The 20,635-nt window shown below is 44.1% G+C and overlaps 1 protein-coding gene across 5 annotated transcripts in view; it reads right to left on the bottom strand.

The window, feature by feature from the left end:
• Positions 1-20,635, bottom strand: part of LOC105483229 (Rap guanine nucleotide exchange factor 4) — a 309,166-nt gene that overhangs the window by 134,503 nt on the left and 154,028 nt on the right. For all 5 annotated transcript variants that reach the window (XM_011743960.2, XM_011743961.2, XM_011743962.2 and 2 more), the window contains one exon: positions 44-116. In XM_011743960.2, coding sequence (XP_011742262.1) covers positions 44-116 — 73 coding nt within the window. The remainder of the gene's footprint in view (positions 1-43; positions 117-20,635) is intronic.

The raw sequence follows: 20,635 nt of genomic DNA, 5'->3' as shown, positions 1-20,635 counted from the left end.
ACGACAAATTTTTAGATACAAAATGTTCACATTTTCCACTTACTGTCATTGTTAGAGCCCGTTTCCATAACACCATAAGGAGGAGCCAGAAGTCCTGCCATATACTGTCGATATTTCTGAAAGACAAGATTGTAAACTCAACACACAGATATTTACTTGCTTTGAGCATTCATTTATTTACATGCTAAAAAGCAGAAATGCTGGGTGTCAGGAAGCATCTGAGCCTTGTATTTATAGAGCCATGAAACGTGTTCTCCGGGGTCTCTGGTCTGAAATAAAGATGTTGTGTTCTAAACAGGTCTTCCTGAATAAGACTGAATGTGCCTGGGGGCAGGGGTTCTATCTCCGCCAGTTCATTTATATATTTGTGGCTGCCTGAATTGTGTGGGATATTTAACACCCCCTGCACCCCTCCCCAGCCCCACAAACACAAGCTCAGCTTTTTGTAGAGGGAAAAGGCACTTGAGCTTTATAGATGCATATACAAATAAATGTGCTGCCTACTTAATAGGTGAATGGCACTGAATCAGCTTCTTTCAAAGCCAAAAGAAATGCATCTTGAGGAAAATGTCTTTTTTGAAAGAAGCTGATGCGCTTCCATTTACCTACTTCCTTTTACATCGTACACCTGCCTGTTTATGTGACCTGCAAAGAACTTTTGGTATGTGTCAAATAAAATAGTTTAGCTTAATTTAGAACTATTTGGATTCCCCTGAATTGTATCTGCCTGACTTTTGGTCCAGGCTTGCTCTAAAACCTGGCACTTAGCATAAGGTATTAGCCCCAGGAGTCTGTGCTGTTTGGGAGGGATAAGGCTTGGTGAGAATAAAGCCATCTAGAGCATCCAACTAGAGAGGAGTGACATTTATAAAGAATGGAAAATGAATATTAGCCGCCCTCTCTTCTCAGGTCATAAATACAGTCTCCTCCCCTTTCAGAATGGAAGCTGGGCAATTTTATTTATTGCATAGTGTCATGTATATTTATGGTTTATAATTGCGATGACACATACATGTTAAAGAGTATCAAAAGAATCAACACTCCATAGTGTGCTTGTGGGTTGCATGAACGTCAGCAGAAAAGACTTCATCTGTAGCAATGGGCAGCTGGCAGCACGCAGTATTGGGGCAACCATCTGGCCCATTTGGTAGATTTGAATGGCGTTTGTAATGTGACATTGATGCTTTCTCAAAAGAGCCTTCTTCTAGTCAAGATGTAACTAGCTTTTTAAAAATTCTTTTTTTCTTCTCATTCTGAGGCAACTATACCAACACCTGCATGCAACCATTAAAACCAAGATTTCCTCAGCCTCTGAGCTAAGTGATCACTCAGACATACCCACAGGACCAATATATCACCCTGCACTCCTGATACTTCCTTTGATAATTTCCTAATTCTCATTCTCTTCTTTCTTATGACACCATCTACTCTTCTTCTTCATGAGAGAGCATTCATTAAGCAGCACATTTCTGGGCATTGTATTATTCTGGACTGTAAATAAAACAGGCCCAGAGAGAGCAGATGAGGACTGGTTATGTTGTAAGGTTTTGTGACCCCTGATTACCATTAGCAACTCCCTAAGAGGCTCCTAAAAGAAATATTTCCTGTTAAATTGAAGGGGCCATTTCACTTTGCTTAGAAGCATTGTCTTGGATGTGATAGGGGTTCTTTGTCTCAGGCACCTTAACGTCAGTCCCCATGAGCTCCCTGGAAGCACCTTCCTAATCCCTGAATGAATGAGACTTCACCTTCCTTCAAGCCCCATAGCACCTGGTCTGTTGCTGTCTTGTGGAGCACATCATCAGGGTCGCTGCTAGTGGGAACAGAAACTAGAGCAGCCCTGTGGGCAGGAGTGTGTGTGCTGGATTTCAGGACTTGTGCATATTGAGCATCTATTGTATACAGTGTCTCAGGATGGGCTTACAGCACAGAACAAGTCTCAGGATGGGCTTACAGCACAGAACAAGTAAACAAGGTCCTGTGTACTTGTGAAATGTCTGTTTTCTTCAACACAGGGAACTATGTCTTGCACATAATACAAATTTAGTACTTATCTGTTGAATGTCTAAATTTTTCTAGAAAATTTCAACAGATACAGAAATAAAATACCACATGTTCCACATTCAACTTCAATAATTATTAACTCATGACCAATACTATTTCATCTACACATTTATCCACTTACCCCTTCTAGAATTATTTTGAAGCAAATCTCAGATATCTTTTTTTTTTTTTGAGACAGGGTCTCACTCTGTTGCCCAGGCTGGAGTGCAGTTGAGCAATCTCGGCTCACTGCAACCTCTGCCTCCCTGGTTCAAGCAATTCTCCAGCCTCAGCCTCCAGAGTAGCTGGGACTGTACCACAGGCACATACCACCACACCTAGCTAATTTTTTTTTGATAAACAGGGTTTCATCATGTTGTCTAGGCTGGTGTCGAACTTCCGAGCTCAAAGCGATCCACCCGCCTCAGCCTCCCAAAGTGCTGGGATTACAAGCTTGAGCCACCATGCCCGGCCAGATATAATATAATTTAATTCATAATTATTTCAGCAGGAATTTCTAAAAGATAAAGACTCCTTTTTCCCCCAAATAAGACCACAATACCATTATCACAGCTAAAAAAAATGTAATATATCCATAATATCCAGTTGATGGTCAAACTTTCTAATTGTTTCATTCATGTCATTGCTGAATTGAATTTTTAAAAATTCATTTAATAAGACAACATGGGTTCCAGCATAACAGCTTTTGGTAGAGTGAAGATTACCAAATCAGGGTGGAAATATTTATACTTGTAAATTAAAAGTCATTCCTTAAAATTGATGGGGCACTCTTTAATAAACATTCACTAAAGTTGGGAGATTGATTCTTAAGTAGTAGCCTGCAGAATGCCCTATATTAATTAGGATAAAAACAGCTAACTAGAATAACACCTGTATCAGAATGGGGATTTCTAAATAATTTGCATATTGCTTGATCTTTGGGCACCATTTCATCTTCCAAGCACAAATTTAAAAAGCAGTTCATAAGAGAAAATACCATATGAAAAGATGCAGAACCTCACTCATAACAGAATGGCACATAAAAACTACAGTGCAATATAATTTTTTTTTTTTTTTTTTTTGAGACTGAGTCTGGCTCTGTCGCCCAGGCTGGAGTGCAGTGGCCGGATCTCAGCTCACTGCAAGCTCCGCCTCCCGGGTCTACGCCATTCTCCTGCCTCAGCCTCCCGAGTAGCTGGGACCACAGGCGCCCGCCACTTCGCCCGGCTAGTTTTTTGTATTTTTTAGTAGAGATGGGGTTTCACCGTGTTAGCCAGGATGGTCTCGATCTCCTGACCTCGTGATCCGCCCGTCTCGGCCTCCCAAAGTGCTGGGATTACAGGCTTGAGCCACCGCGCCCGGCCTAGTGCAATATAATTTTTTACCTGTCAGAATTGGCAAAGTTCCAAAAAGTTTGCTAATATACTATTGGTGAGAATGAAGCAAACAGCTTACCTCATATATTGCTTATGGGAGTGTAAAATTATACAACCTCAGTGGCAGGCAATTTGGAAATATCTATGTAATTCTTTTTCTTTTCTTTTCTTTCTTTCCTTTTTCTTTCTTCTCTTTCTCTCTCTCTCTTTCCTTCTCTTTTCTTTCTTTCTCTTTTCCTCTCTTCTTCCATTTTCAGTGGCCAGTGACTATATCTATCAAATTTTAAAATGCATATTTCTGGCAGGGCATGGTGGCTTAGGCCTGTAATCCCAGTTACTTGGGAGGCTGAGGTAGGAGAATCACTTGAACCCAGGAGGCGGAAGTTGCAGTGAGCCGAGATCGTGCCATTGCACTCCAGCCTGGGCAACTGAGTGAAATTGTCCCCCCACCCAAAAAATGCATATTTCCTTTGACTGAGCTAGGAGCCTCCCTCAGAGGGCAGATGTAGAGTCTCCTGAAACACCTGAATACATATGCAAACACATGTGCTTGTATGTAATAGTAAACCAAACAACAACAAAACAGGAAATTATCCAAATGTCCATTAGTAGAGGACACTGGGTTACTTTCTGAGATGATGATGGGTTATGTCTTGATAAACAGATGCTGTTGGAATAGTATGCAGCCATGACAAAGAATGAAGCAGCACTACTTATACACAGATATGGAATGATCTACTGCTTTTAAATTTAAAAAGCAAACTACAGCATGGTGTATATACCACTTTGTGGGAATAAAAGATGTTTGTGTGTGAATATACATAAAGATCTGTAAATGTGTAGACTATCTACAAGAAAGTAGTAGCAAGGATTGTCTCTGGAAAAGAGATCTGAGTGGCTGAGGGTCAAGAAGGAGAGACTTAGTTTTCACTATTCATTCTTTAGAACTTTTGACTTTTATTCCATGGGACTCCAGAATGGTTAATGTTCTTCTCTATTTTACATGTATTATTAAACTCTCAAATAGATTTCAAAAGAAATGGAAGAAATGATTCTACCAGTAAGACATCAAGCAAACAAACAAAACAGAAAACCATACAAACAATCAAAACAAAAAAAAAGTTTAAAGGAAGGAGTTAGAGAAAATAAGAACTTACATATGAGTGCTCTTGTCAACTCTCCCAGCTGACTCCAGCCTTGGAGTCATTCCAACCCAGGAGCCAACATATGACTGAAGAAGCATCCAGATAATTCTAGCTCCCAGCCAGCCAAGTCACCTCCAGCCACTCAAGTCACTTTTGTCTTTCAAGTATTCCAAGACGAGGCTCCAGGTATAATGGAGCAAAGACAAGTTATTCCCCACAGCATCCTATTCAAATTCCTGACCCATAGAAATCTGTGAGCTTAATAAGGTGATGGTTGGCACATGCTGTTAAGTTTGGCATGGTTTGTTACACAGCAATAGACAAATGAAGCAGAATTTGATACCTGAAAGTGAGGTGGTGGTACAACAAAACCTAAGATGTGTGTCATGAATTTTTTAAGGAAGCCTGATGGGGCCAGTGGAGATTTGATGACAGTTTAAAGAAGAGTGAGGGCCAGGCGCGGTGGCTCATGCCTGTAATCCCAGAACTTTGGGAGGCTGAGGCAGGTGGATCACCTGAGGTCAGGAGTTCGAGACCAGCCTGGCCAACATGGTGAAACCCCATCTCTATTAACAATACAAAAAAGAGCCAGGCGTGGTGGTGAGTGCCTGTAATTCAATCTACTTGAGAGGCTGAGGGAGGAGAATTGCTTGAACCTGGGAGGCGGAGGTAGAAGTGAGCCGAGATCGTGCCACTGCACTCCATCCTGGGCAACAGACAGAAACTCCGTCTCAAAAAAAAAAAAAAAAAAAAAAAAGTGAGGGTGATATTAATGGAAGATAGAAGACACTCACCCTTGTTTTGCAGTGGTGGAAAGTTGAGCAAAACTGATGCCTGTAGTAATGTGGAAAATGAAAAGTGTCCCCAAGGAACTGATGGATCTAGCTAAAGAGGCTTCTAGGCAAAACACCCGTGGCAGCTGCTTTCTCTTGGCTGTATATTTTAAGGTGCATACACAGATGAGCTAACAAAGGAGTCATTTAGTTTGCAATCAGAATTTAGAGTAAATATAAATTAGGGTCTAGGACTTGTAGAGTTCAAAAATAAAGCTATGTCTAATGTCTCTCAATAAAAGATTTTCAAAGTTAGAAAGGGCCTCATGACAAAGATCAAACATGAGGCATTGGCAGGAAAACAAAGCCTCAGAGTAAGGAGGCCAATGGTGCAACTGTAAAACCCTGCTTTAAGACTTCAGAAAGATTTAAGGTGGTGCTTCACAGATTGTTTTAGATATGCAAAAGACTTTTTAAAGAATCTTAAGGATGCTATATCACAGTAACCACGAAAAGGTTCAAAGTAGAAAAATGTTTATGCAAAGATGCACATGGGTATGGTTTTGTCCAATGAAATCGATGATAAATTGATACACAAGAAACCCATTAAGATTTTCAACAAATTACACTATCCTTGACTGTAATAAACAGAGACAATAACTAATAAAAAGAATCCTTTGGACCCTTCAAGTTCTATGAGCAGGAAGCAGGCTGAGAACTACCCAGATACAACACAGACTACATTTTATGAAAGAAGAACATGACTCAGAAGGTAGAACTAAAAACCCAGAAGGCAGAACCAGATTGCGTGTGGTGGCCCACACCTGTAATCCTAGCACTTTGGGAGGCAGAGGTGGGAGGACTGCTTGAGGCCAGGAGTTCGAGACCAGCCTGGGCAACATAATCAGACCTTATCTCTACAACAAATTAAAATATTAGCCAGGCCTGGTGGTGTGTACCTGTAATCCTGGCTACTGGGGAGGCTGAGGTGGGAGGATCACATGGGTCCAGGAGTTCCAGGCTACAATGAGCAGTGATCACTGCACTCCACCCTGAGTGACAGAGCAAAATGCTGTCTCTTAAAAAAGAAAGAAAGAAAGAAAGAAAAGGCTGAGCACAGTGGTTCATGTCTGTAATCCCAACATTTTGGGAAGCCGAGGCAGGCAGATCACTTGAGGTCAGGATTTTGAGACCTGCCTGGCCAACATTGTGAAACTTCGTCTCTACTAAAAATACAGAAATTAGCTGGTGTGGTGGTGCACGCCTATAATTCCAGCTACTCAGGAGGCTGAGGCAGGAGAATCCCTTGAACCTGGGAGGTGGAGGTTGCAGTGAGCTGAGATTGCACCACTGTACTCCAGACTAGGTGACAGAGTGAGACTCTGTCTCCAAAAAAAACAAAAAAGGCAGAAAAGCCAGGAGCCACAGAAAACAACTCCTAGAAAGTGAATTGGACCTTAATCAAAGACCTGCCATTTGCCCAGCTGGAATTCAGAATTGCTACGGACTGGTGACTTATGTGCCACACATTCCAACCTTCCCCCCTTGTTAAGTGAGAATGTCTGCTGCAGTTTCCCTATCTCCTATACCCATTGTTTGCTGGGTGTGGGGGACACATAACTTGTCCCTTTCACTCATAGGTCTCAGATCGAGAAGAAGCATCGTCAGGGAACCGTACCTAAGAAACGGCATTCAAGGTGCCTCATCCACATCTAGATCTGATTTAGCTGACGGGCTCCTGGACTTTGAGTTGATGCCATAACAGGAAAATCTCTGGGAGTCTCAAGAAAGGACAGAGTGCATTTTGGATGTGGCAGGGGTTGTGAACTGTCATGGCCAGACAGTGGACTGAGGCAGTCTACCTTTTCTAAAGATGAATATAACACGATCTCTCATCCCTCACGCTTTCCTGAAAGGTGATGCTCTCTTTCCTGCATCAGTAGGGACCATCTAGTTCCCCTCCTTTCGAACTTGGGCTGACCTGTGTGATTCTGTTGTAACCAATAGGATGCAGCGGATGTGATGCTGTGTGACTTCCCAGGCTAGGTCAGAAGAAACCTTGCAGCTTCTCCTTGGTCTCCAGGAACACTTGGTCTAGAAATTCTCTCCTGGGGTGCTGCCTCTTAGAAGCCATCTGCCATGCTGTGAGAAGCTAAGCTGCATGGAGAGACCACACAGAAGTGCTCTGCTCCACAGTCCCACTGAGGCCAGCCTCTGAAGCCTCCAAATGATTCCAGCTTCCAGGTGCTCAGATCAACTCCAGCCATTCAAGTCTTTCCAGCTGAGGCCAAGACAGTGTGGGGCAGGGACAAGCCATCCCTTTATGCCCTTTTCAGATTCCTCAGGGAATCCACACATGTAATAGAATGGTGGTTGCTTCATGACACTACATTTGGTGTGTTTGGTTAGACAACAATAGATAAAAGGAATAGTAGAGGTTAAACATACGCAATTGGAAGATCTGGCTTCTACAATGAATAAGGAGGGCTGGAAGGTCACCTTGGAAATTAGTGAGCCACATTCAACAGGGAAGCTGTAGAGTTTATGGCCCTCAAAGTGGTGTGCAGACACTATTTGAGGATCGGGGCATAAGGATTCTAGGTTTTCAAGGTGACAACTGCTAAACCAGATGGCACTATGTCTATGTGGCCTGAAATAGATGAGGGCCAGTGGTACAATTTTGGGATCCCAAGCCTGAAGCGCTCTTGGCTGAGCAAACACTGAGGCCGTGGGATCACCCACTCTGTCTGTCTGGCCAGGGGACGGACTGATGGGGCTGGCTTGCAGCCAAATCACAGAGTACGCCTGGCACCTGGCAGCAAGGGTCATCCCACAGTGGCATGAGCAGACAGTCCTCTCTCTTAGATGACCCCATGCAGAGGTGGGGTAATTCCCTTCTGCTGTAAAATCCTCCTGAGGTAGAGGGATTTGGGGAGTTGGATACTGGGCAGTCTTCTAGTAGGTTTTATTGGTGTTTAGTTGATGAATTAAAAAAAATAAAAGAGAGATGACTATATCAGTAATGCTATTTGTGGAGCAGTTCATATCTTTATAGAAGTTTAATAGTCACTTCAAGTTCTCTGAAAATCAAAATGAAACTTAAGGGGATTGCCAAGGCTGTGCTTAATAAGGCCTGCACATATAAGTCAGCACAGGTCAGCTTAAACCTGGGGCCAGCAGTGGTTCAGAGGTGACCCAGCAGGTCTTTATGTGGCCCCCACATGCCCTCCACACTCCGGCTGCGGAGGTGTGTGGTGGCCTGGCTGAGCTCTTGGACAATGTCCTCTCTGGGGCCCTGGTGCACTTCCCCTTGTAAACCCTTTCCCTGGATCCCTGGATCCCTGGATCCCTGGATCCCTGGAACATACTCTAACACCTCACTCAGTCGTTTTTCAAATTGCCATATGCACTTGGGAAAGAGCTCTGTCTTTGGCTCAAGTCCTACAATGATAGAGAGTTAGCAGACATAAATCAATAATCAGGAGAAATCAATAATCAGAGTAGAACACTGAATCAGTGCTTTGAGGTGGAGAAGGGAATGGTGAGCTCTAGTGTTACTCCAAAACTCTTGCACAGTGACCTTGAGAATGCATGCCTCAAGCAACACTTGGGAGGGCTCAGGCTTTTGTTACAGAGCATCCTGCTCATGTCCAGAGAAGCTTCTACAAGGCCCTTTTGAGAGATGGGGCAGCTTGTGCAGCAGGTCACCAGTCTGGATTGAGTTCTGTCTCTGAGGCCCAGGGCACCAGTCTCACTCCTGACACTAAGGCCACCCTGCCATGGTGCTAATACATGTGGGAGGGCCCTATCAGACAGACTCATGCACACTCTCTTTCCCAACCCTCCAGGACCCCTCCAGGACCTCTGAGGGCAGTTAGAAAATCAGTTCTTCAAATGACAAGAAAACCTCAAGGACTTTCAAGGGTCTTAGAAGCACTTGGCCAGCTTGGCTCCTTACTGCTAATCAGTTGGATCATTACAGACAAGTCCCTCAAGCTCTCTGGCTTCAGTCTCCCCATCAGTAAAATGAGTGCTTTGAATTAGATCCATTCTGCAGAATCTGGGGTCCCTGGAGTACCCTCAGCCCAGGGCACACCACACAAACATGGCCTTCAGCCTCAGTGGTCACTAGAGTGTCTTCACTTTTTGTTTCATAAAGTAAAGTTCCAAGAATAGTTTCATTTGAAAAATAACTTTGGCTCCTAAAAAATAAAAGATTACAAACCACTAGATTAAATCATCTCTAAACTTCCAGCCAGACAGATGTCACTCAATGATCTCCATGAAGAATCAACAAAGACCAATTTAGGATTTGTCTATGAAGTGTTAGGGACTCTACCCTCTGTTAAGATGACTTCTATGGTTGAGCGTTGGCCAAGTGACAGTTTGCACCTTAACGGAAAGGTTTATCAACAAAATGGGTACTAAGAATTTAACTGTGATGCATCACAGTGCAGTGCTGACCTTCGCAACCGAGGTGTGCAGACACCCGGTGTGGGACCCAGCAGAGCAGAAAGGGATGTGAGAAGAATAAACAGGAGCTCTTCCGGGAGCTCAAATTTTATTCTATGTCAAGTAGTTTAAAGGATTATTTTTATACTTTTATATTATGGAGTAGAAAGCTAAATTTGCATAAATTTTAAAGATTAAAGCATGAGACTTCAAAGAAATTCTGATCTGGCTGCTGGCTACTTCTAGCTACAAAGGGTATAGACCCCAGGCATTAGGTATTGATTTCCTCTGCATTTGGGAGCTTCATTGAAAAAGCCAAGAACCTCTGATGTTACGGAAAGTGTGCAGACATTTAAATCACACAAGACTAGGGTCTTAATTCCGATTCCACCACATGCTACCTGTGTGAACATGGGTCAGTTACTTACCTCAGTCTCCTGGGTAAGGAAACTGGGATAACAGCACCATCTTTCACGACCATTGTGAGGATAAGAAATAAAATCTATAACAGTTCCCTGCACATATCAGGCACTTAGTAAATGGTTCTGGATAGTAATAATAATAAAGGTAGTTGTAACAATAAACCAAGGGTTAAGTGAACCCCAGTATATTTGATGAAATTTTCCAACCAGATAGTCTCCAGCTTTGAGAAAGAACATTTTCTACATTACAGCTTCACATCACTGAGGCTGATGATATGCACACAATGACCCACAACACACTGATCGTCTGCCAAATGGAGCTGTGGGAAAACAAGAATTTAAACAATAGACTTTCTTAAATAATTTTATAATGTGCCACCTATTTTTCACCCACATGGTAAAATTGTCCAAGGAGAAAGCAACGAGCTCCAAAGTGATGGAGAAAGGAAGAGCACAAGAGAGAAAGCCCAGAAACAACCTAACAAACATAAGCAAAGCCTTTCTGCCCTCTGAGCTGTTTGTTACTAAGAGAATCCTTTAAAAAAATTAACCTGCCAATTACAATTGGCCAGTTTTTAGAGCAAAGTAAGTGCCTGTGGCTCAGAATAGAAGGAAGAGGGAAGGCAGTAAGAAGGGACGGGAAGGGAGAGAAGTCCTCAGGTCAGTGAGGCCAGATGCCTGTCCCCAGATTGAGTTGCAAATATATTAGAATACTGACTAATACAGTATTAGTATACAGACTATATTAATATTTTCTAAAATGAAACAAAAGATGACAGTCTTAGAAAGGTTGAAACCTGGTCCATCTCACAGCCAATTAATTGTCTCCATCAAGGCCACTGAGGAATTCTAGCTGGAAGGCTGGCAGAGCAACCACCAGACTGGGGAAGGGGTGGGTGGGGGGTAAACCCAGCTCTGCTGCACAGGCCTTGAGCCCTGGCCTGGGGCTGCTCCTGCCTGGGGCAGGGGACCCCTTTTTATAAAGTGCACAAAGTCTCCATATGGCCTAGAGGTAGCCCAGGAGCTGGCATACAAAAGTTGGGTGGCATCTCCTGAAGGAGGAGACATCACAGAGACATGTCACTTTCTGAGACTCAGTTTACAAAGCAAGACACAGAGAAGAAAGGAAGGCTGGCAGCTTGAACCAAGCTGAGCCATCTGACAAGAGAAGACAGGGTCCTGGCAGGCAGGACTCCCTACCGTGGAGGTCAGGGGCTTCCTGGCACTCCGTGAGGCCTTTTCTGGGTCTTCTCCAAGCTGCTGCCCACTACCAAGGAGAAGTCTCCATCAGGGAGGCCAGAGTGGCACGCGACTGCTGGCACCCAGCAGCTACCACATTCCCAACCGGATGCTGCCTGAGCTTTGGGCACACCCCTTCCCACAACTGTCCCCTTGCTTTTCCCCTCCTCCTGGGCAATCATCAGGCTATAGCAAAAGCATCAGAAGCTCCCTGGGGATATGTCTGAAACCCCTTGGCTGGGATAATCAGCACCAGAAAAGCATTAAAAACAGGAAGCCACAGGGATAATTGACAGGCATCGCTGCAAACACCTGGGGTGGGGTGTGCTCAGAATAGGGACTGAATAAGGAGAGGCAACGTCCAGGATTGGGAAAGAATAACACAGGACTGATGTGGGGATGTGTCTCATCATAAGGTCCCATTCATTATGTTCCACTAGGTTCTCCCAACATACTAAAGCTGAGATCATAAAATGTCATGACAAAGAACAGGTCATCTGTACTTTCTCTGAAAGCCTCATGATTAGACAGTAAAACAGCTTAGAAGAGTGACATAATGTTTAGACTCTTGTTTTCTGTTTCTTGTCCAGAGTTCTTTTACAACCTCTAGATGACATGAAAATGGACATAACGCTTGGCTCCAAAATCCCAGAGTACTACAGAATTCTTAAACCCGTGAATGGTAGATAAGAAGGCAAAAAGCAAAGCAGTTATAAATGGAAGCCTGCAAGCAGAAGCTTTCTGGTTACCTGTTTAAAGCTACATGCACTGCCTCTCCCACAAGAGATCACTGGCTGGACTGAGTTGACCTCTTAAGGCAAGTTATTCTGTTTCCTTGTTGCTGGATTTCTAGAGCATCCGCATAATAGGGCACGAAGAACTTCGAAGCCCTTTCAGTGATACCTAATTACATCTTTGGCCCTATTATAGACATTTCTAAGTGGAAGCAAAATTCTGCTTGTCAATTTATGACCATTTTTAATTCATGGCCCACCTGCTGAGAGCGGTGGTCTGGACTGCAAGAATCACAACTTTAGCTCTAATAGAAGATGCTTTCCAAACTTGAATCACTTAAGAGCCCCTGACTAAAGCCCAACTGGGACGACGCTACAAGCAAGCAGATAAAGTTGCGGACAAAGCCCCCTGTTAGAGATACTCTCTCCTCCTGGCCTGTGACAGTTCAAGATTCTGACCCCTATGTGTAGGGAGCCTCAAGTACTCTCAAGTGAAAGCAGAATTATTACCTGTGAAGAATAATAGTTTAGCCAAGTCTCAGTCACAGAGGGCAGTCAGATGAATCCTGCAGCAACAGCAGAATAAATCCACACTCATTTAGTCAGTCAACAAATATTGACTGCATGCCTGCTGGGGGGTGACAGAGGAGGCATGGTGGACCCCTCCTAGGCCTTGCAGGCTCGTGAGGACAGCTACCCACACACGACAGTACAAATACCTGGATTCACACAATGACGCTAAGTGCTGGAAAGGAAAAAAAGTATAGGGTGCATTGAAAATGTGGTCAGGTGGGGAGGGGAGGGCAAGTTCAGATTTGGGAGTCAGGGAAATGATACTGAATCCGAGGCTGAGGAGGCTTGGGGGATAGCGGCAGCGAGGAAGGAGAAAGGGAGCAGGTCGAGTGTTAAGGGACAAAGAAGGCCAGCAGGGTGGAGAATAAGGGCAAGGGGAATTGGGGAAGACAGGAGGGTAGTGAGGGCTCCGCACACAGAGGCCAGGACAGGGAAGGCCTCGCAGGCCTTGATGGTAAGAATTTTAACCATCGTCCTCATGTTACAGGAAGCATTCTAAGTAGAGAAGTGACAGGAACTGATGGGTGTTTTTAAAGATCGCCCTGCCTGCTGCCTGGAGGATGGTTTTGATGGGAAAACAAGAAGGTATTAGGTGCTGAAGGGGAGGGCAGGCTTAGATGTGGCGCCTCAAGGGGGCTGGAAATGGGGAAAACAGGGAGGAAAGAGGGAGGGAAGTGGTGTATCAGGTAGAGAAAATTAAAGACACTTCATTCCTAAAAGCAGAGGTGAAACGGATCTGCAACTATTTATTGCTAACAATATTAAAGCCCCTGATTTCTCGTTGAAGCACACTGAACCCATCTGTGCCTTTCAGATGACTAAAAGGTTCAAAGATTTCAGGGGCTCACTGGCATGAGTGTAATTTTAGTTAGTGCACACTAAGTATATTTGAGTAATTAATCAACCATAAGCTTCTCTTACGGAAGCTCAAGTTGAGAGCAACACACACACAGTAGGTCAATGCTACTTAATTGAAAGTCATAAAACAATTTGCTCTAGCCATGTTATTGCAGAGTAAATCCTTACCTCTCATCACACTAAGGCTGAATCTACTACAGTCCAGCGAACATATAAATGGGACTAAGAACAGTGAAAAACGTAGCCATTGACTCCTTGTTCACAGAGAAACAGTTGACTGACAACATTTTATTCAACCATATTAGTCTTCAAAGGGTGATGAATATTAGGTATAATTATTCTGAATTAAAACTCACATGAAGCCCAGCTCTTATAAAATTAACAATAATGTCATTCATAGAAATCATGGAAACATGGAAATTAGAAAAAATTGCCTACATATTAGTCAGACAGAATTAGGATGCACTGATCATTTAAAAACCTAAAATAAAGGATCATTTCACAGCAAATAATAGCCCATGACTGTCGACCCTTTTGAGCAAACTGCCATACTCCTGTTTTTGCTTTCTCGCTCTGCAGTGCGCTGCTCCAAGTGTGGCAGGCGGGTAGAGGGGACTGAGTGGAGATTTAGGGGGCAGGAAGACTGCCGGCTCAGAGAGACACCTGGGCTTCCCACGGCAGAGGCATCCCTTCTGGCTTTGTCCCTCAACATGTGAAGCCACTGGGGCAGAGGCACTATGCATTTCTCAGTTTATTTTCTGACCAATTTTCTCAGGAAGCATTCACATATAACTCACCTGTCTTCAGTCTGATCCTACCCAGTAACCCTCAGGGGCATACAGTATCCACAGGGTCTCTTCGCTTTGCCATATCCATGCACATTGGTCACTAAAATGTAAACTACAGAAGAACAGTGATTTTCTGTCTGTTTTCTACACTTACTGGCCCACAGCATGCTACTTCTTAGCTTCAGGCATTCATCTTCAGAGACTTTCTTTTTTCTTCTTTCTTTTTTTTTTTTTTTTTTGAGATGGAGTTTCACTCTTGTCGCTCAAGCTGGAATGCAGTGGCACAATCTCAGCTCACTGCAACCTCCACCTCCCGGGTTCAAGCAATTCTCCTGCCTCAGCCTCCTGAGTAGCTGGGACTACAGGTGCCTGCTACCACGCCCAGCGTTTTTTTTTTTTTTTTTTTTTTTTTTTTGAGACAGAGTCTTGCTCTGTGCCCGAGGGGCTGGAGTGCAGTGGCGCAATGTCCACTCACTGCAAGCTCTGCCCCCCAGGTTCACGCCATTCTCCTACCTCAGCCTCCCGAGTAGCTGGGACTACAGGTGCCTGCCACCACGCCCGGCTAATTTTTGTATTTTTAGTAGAGACGGGGTTTCACCATGTTGGTCAGGCTGATCTCAATCTCCTGACCTCAGGTGATCCACCCACCTCGGCCTCCCAAAGTCCTGGGATTACAGGCTTGAGCCACTGCACCCAGCCGAGACTTTCTACTTCAATTCCTTCTAAACTCCACCAGCTTTTCTGCCCACACGTTTGCAATGACTTTCTTCATTCCCCTCCATTATCATTGTTTCTATTATTGCTACTCCAAGTGCCCATGAACAATCTGAAAACATCCTTGTCAATCTAAGCCAATATATACTTACTGCATATATGTAGCAGGAATCACCGTAATACAGCTCTGTGTGGTTTTGGAAGCCTCTGTTTATGGTGGAATTTTGCACCCCTTGAGTCATTTGAGTGGATCCTGGTTTCTGACATCTCTCCACTCTAGATAATCTCAACTCTGTTTTCTCTGCAGAGTATGTTCTTACGGGTCTCACCCAGGCCTATACTTTCTCGTATCATCAAATAACAGAGTAGGCCCTACTTCTCCCAGCATGAAGGCTAGGAGGTGTCAATAATGAAAGTGGTGCTTTAGCTATTCTGCAAAATTGTGTGGAAGAGAATATTAGGGTGCCACATGTTTGAGGGGGTGGGGCATGAGAGAGGGCAGGGCTGAGAGAGTTGGGAAAATACAAGCTTAAAGATCCAGGCATCGAGACCAGCCTGGGCAACATGGTGCAAGCCCATCTCTACAAAAAATACAAAAGTTAAGTGACTGCGGTGGTGCATGCCTGTAGTCCCAGCTACTCAGGAGGCTGAGGTGGGAGGATCACTTGAGCCCAAGAGGTTGAGGCTGCAGTGAGCTGAGGTCCTGCCGCTGCACTCCAGCCTGGGCAAGAGAGTGAGACCCTGTCTCAAAGAAATAAATAAAAAATAAAATGAAGATCCAGGCAGACATGGGCTCCAATCCCAGCTCTACAAATCTCCACTGGTGTTAACAAGACTTGTGAGCCCTTACACAAACTGGCCTCTGCCTTCCCTCCAGCCTCAGCCCTGACTCACCTCCCCTATTCTTTCCTTTCCAGCCACTCTGCCCTCTTTCAGATCCTTCAACACACGAAGCTTTCCTCCTGAAGCCTCCTGCTGCCTGGAATGTACTTCTGCCACTTGCCCTTGCCATTTTCTCCCTCCCTGAGCTTAAATATAACCTCCTCAGTGTGGCCTTCCCCAACCCCCAGTCCACATGAGTCCCCCAGTTATTCTCTCCCTCAGCATCACGTCTCTGTCGTTGGCATGCCCAGGTAACGTGTCATTATGCTCTGCATCTGAGTGTGGAGTGGCTCAATGCTTTTCTCCTCTGTTAACCACAGACTAATGAAGGGCAGGACGGCATCTATTTTCTCTCAGTGCATACCCAGACCCCAGAACACTTGCCTGGGACATAGGAAGAAGCTCTCAGGGAATAGTTGTTGAGTGAAAGAATCACTGATTGAATTTTTCAACCACTCTGAGGTTCTGATTCCTCAGTAATAAAGCAGAAATATTACCATGGCACCCCTCATGGTTGATGGAAGGACTGAATGAGATAACTCAAGTAAAGCTCCTCACAACCCAGGCACGCAATAAATATTAGTTCTCATTTCCTCTACTTCATCACTGCTTCTCAGATTGATTCTGCCAAAGGGCACATTTTCATTCAAAAAACTAATGTTTGAAAGAAAAATCAGCTTAATGCATGAAGACCTACAAACGTAATGTTAGTGATTTGGAGATAGGATGAAAGAAGCCATTTCAAATCATAGGATGTACATGGTCAAATCTCTCTGTGATGTTCTTTATGAATAAGCTTTCTGCTTTAAGAGAAGGGACAGGAGAAGCATGACGATCACTTGATGCCAATAAAAACAAAACCTAAATTTAATTCATCAGAATCTAGGGATACTAATCAATTTTGTATTTTAAAAGGAAGTACAGAGGAATAGAGTGCCTAGTCTGTGCTCTCAGAATTAATGCCAAAATATACTCATTGGTGAAAATTTAGTTTTAAGAAACCCATGTGTGGCCCACTTATGATTTCAGTTTTATTCTCAAAAATGAGATAGCACTGTAAATACTTAATTCCAAGGTAAACAGATATAAAGCATGTCATTCAGAAAATTCCTTTGATCTCTCTGATGACTTTATCTAATTGGTGTCATTATGTTGTAACTCCACGTTCAATTGTATTTCTGTAAACTTGGCAAAAGCTCCCATGTAATATGTTTGAAAAAAAATAATGTATGTGTTTTCTCTTTCAACACTGTGGGAAGAAAAAAAGAACCTTAATTACATTTTAAATGAAAACTTCAATAATTGACAGTTTAAAAATAATAGAACAGAAATCATAAAACATTATGGATGGTGTTTAAGTATTATTATTAGTGATAAAAGGAACCAGCTTTGCTGATTTTGACAACTGTTTTGTGGTTATATAAGAAAATGCCCTTGCTCTAAGGAAACATGCCCTCAAGTGTTTAGGGGCAAAAGAGTGCAATGTCTCAAATCATTCAGAAAAATATGGGAGAGAAAGGGAGGTTGGTGCTAATGGGGCAAAATGTAAACAATTGGCAGAATTTGGGAAAAATTCTAGGTAAGTCCTTTGTGTTATTCCTGCAACTGTACTAGATATATTTAAAATTATATAAAAACTAAAAATTGGCCAGGCACAGTGGCTCATGCCTGTAATCTCAACACTTCAGGAGGCTAAGGTGGGGGGATTGCTTGAGGCCAGGAGTTTGAGACCCACCTGGACAACATGGCAAGACCCATCTCTACAAAAAATTAAAAAATTAGCCAGGTATGGTAGCACATGCCTGTAGTCCTGGCTACTCCGGCAGCTGAGGTGGGAACATCCCTTGAACCCAGGAGGTGGAAGTTAGGGTAAGCTATGATCACGCCACTGCACTCCACACTGGGTGACAGAGCAAGAGCTTGTCTCTAAACAACAGTAACAGCAATGGAAACCTAAAAATTATCCAAAAATGGAAAGGAGTCAGAGTTGCAGCTTTAAATGATTGCTCTTACTGCATTTATTCTGTCCACCTGTCTTCCTCAACTCAATTCCAGGCTCTGCTGTCCCCCATTCTGCCTCTGCCTCTCGAGTGAGACCTTTTCAGAGTAGGGAACTCCGCCCCCACCGTCAGGGAAGGTGTAGAGCTGCCCCTGGGTGCCCCTGTGTCCAGTTATCTGGCATGAGGGGAGGAGTCCAAGGGTAGAAGGAAGGGCTGTACCTCAGGGCAACAAAGTCACAGTGTTCCCTAATCCACCTCACGTGCTTGGCTTTTTTCCTTGATGAGCATGTCTGTGTTCCCTTGCTGGGATGGAGTTCGGCCCTACATGTGGTCCACAGCCTGCCTTCTCCTTGCCATGCCTACATACAGGATGTCGCTTCTCCTGCATACCTCTAGTTCTAGCCTGAAACACCACCCACCCATCACAGCTGACCCAGAGCCTTGATGCTCTCAGCTGTCTGATTTTTTGTTCTTTCACTGTTGCTAAATCTCTTCTGCAGGTGCCACTCAGCAGAAAAACAGACCCTCCCGGCCTCAATGCCATCATGAGTCAAGTCTGAATTTGCTAGCCTCCTTTGGCACTGTTATTTTGATCATTGGCCACTGCCCTCAGGGGTCAGTCTTACAGCTTCTATAACTAGGTTTTCTGGGAAGCACATTCTGGCTTCCTTGTATTCTCCACACTGGACTTCCCTGAGGCCTAAGGACACCATATATCCAATCTCTAATGTTAACACAAGCCAAGAGTCTCAATTTCCTATGCAGATTAATCTTTGATCACACACTAAAACAGATTTCTGCTGCAAACACTTTCCTGTGTGGATTAATCTTTGTTCACGCACTAAAACAGATTTCTGCTGCAATCTAGAAACCCAACTTCAAACGCCAATTTCCCCATCAGAAAATAGCTACATTGGGCTTTCTTATAAATTATTTATATAGTACTAGAAGAAGAAAAACGACCTTTCTACCAATCAACCTTTTTACCAGCCAACACAAAATCTAAACAATATGATACAGGTGTGCCATGCTTATGAAAATCCAAAGTATAAAACATGAATGTGTGTTTTTCAGCATCTGTAACATACAGATATTCTTGATTTTATTGCAGATTTAAATAAAATGCTTGGTGTTTTAAAAATGATACTGCATTTTGCCCACGTCGATATACACACAGCTTTTAAGCAGCGTATATTGAATACAGTGAGGTATATTTAAATTGGGGGAAAACAAAGATAATCTGCAGGAAAGAAAACCTGAGGGAGCGGAGGAGTGCCTCATTAAAACTTCCTTAGAAGTTCTGCAGGGAGAGACATCATTGCCAGCCACTTTCTCACCTAAACACATGGCACACAGCTAATCTGGACAAAAAGGACTCTCCTCCCTTCCACGACAGTGTCAGAAGCTGAAAATGACACCTTTCAGGACAGATGTGTGGTGGCCCATAGGGAGGGCAATCAGGTGAGGGACTCTGAACCTGGACCCAGGACCCAGGGGAATCTCTCCTGAACCTCCCTACGCACCTGTCTCTCCGGGGCATTCTTGTTTGTCCTCTATACCCTCCTACAGGTGCAAGTGAGCAGGTCCGGCCAGCCCACATCCCAAGGAGCTGGACGCCTGCCCAATGCCTCTTCACCTCATCCATGGGTGTAGGGATTTGCATCTGAGGGAGGATGCTGCCCAGAGGAGCTTGTCCCAGTGGGTCCACAGAGTGAAGTGGGTCAGAGGAAAGGTATTAGGGGAAAATGGTGGGAGACAAAAAAGCAAGCACCTGAGCTACTCAGTGTAAACAGAAGAGAGTCTGGCAATGCTGAGTGGGAGGCGGGGTGCCCTGCGAGCAGGCGGGATTTTTTCACAGGGTACAGGATTCAGCAGCCACCTTCTCAACTCTTCTGTCCCCACTCCAGCCTCTCTTTCCTCCAGCCTGCAGCTCATATCGTGTGGATGTCTACCACGATCTCCACCTCCCTTTCAGAGCTTTAGCTTCTGCTTTGAGGATCTTCCATCTGGATGTTTGACTTCTAAATCCCCCAACCTCCATACAGAAATCCACCTGGTTCCACATCCCTCTTTTTAACTTGGATCCACTTTGGTCACTGGCTCTCCTGCTGTTGCCACCCCAGAGTCCCTACACAGCTGTGCTCAGCCTGCAGCCTGCAGCCAACCCCAGTGATGTTGCCAAATATTACAGTCCCTCCTCCTCCAGCCCAGTCACCAGGGAACTTCTTACCCCCAACCTTGTTCCACTGCCAGCCAGGCCTCTCATCTGGAGCTTGTGCAAAAGTGCTTTGCAAACTATAAAGTACAGTACATGTGATGAGTATTAAACATAGTTGTTGTGCCGTGAAGCTAAGACATGAAGTGAAAAAGGCAATTCCAAAGATGAGAACTCTGTGGCTGATGTTTGCTCTATAAAATAAAATAAAACAAAACAAAACAAAATAAAATAAAATAAAATAGATGAAAACTCCCATTCCAAAGCATCCTAGAGTCCGGGCGTGGTGGCTCATGCCTGTAATCCCAGCACTGCGGGAGGCTGAGGCGAGAGGATCCTTTGAGGCCAGGAGTTTGAGAATAGCCTGGGCAACAAAGCAAGACTCTGTCTCTACAAAAAAATTTTAAAAATTAGTCAGGTA

This window comes from Macaca nemestrina, chromosome 11 (genome assembly GCF_043159975.1).
Source record: "Macaca nemestrina isolate mMacNem1 chromosome 11, mMacNem.hap1, whole genome shotgun sequence".
Classification (NCBI taxonomy): domain Eukaryota; kingdom Metazoa; phylum Chordata; class Mammalia; order Primates; family Cercopithecidae; genus Macaca; species Macaca nemestrina.
This window is presented reverse-complemented; position numbering and strand designations above follow the sequence as displayed.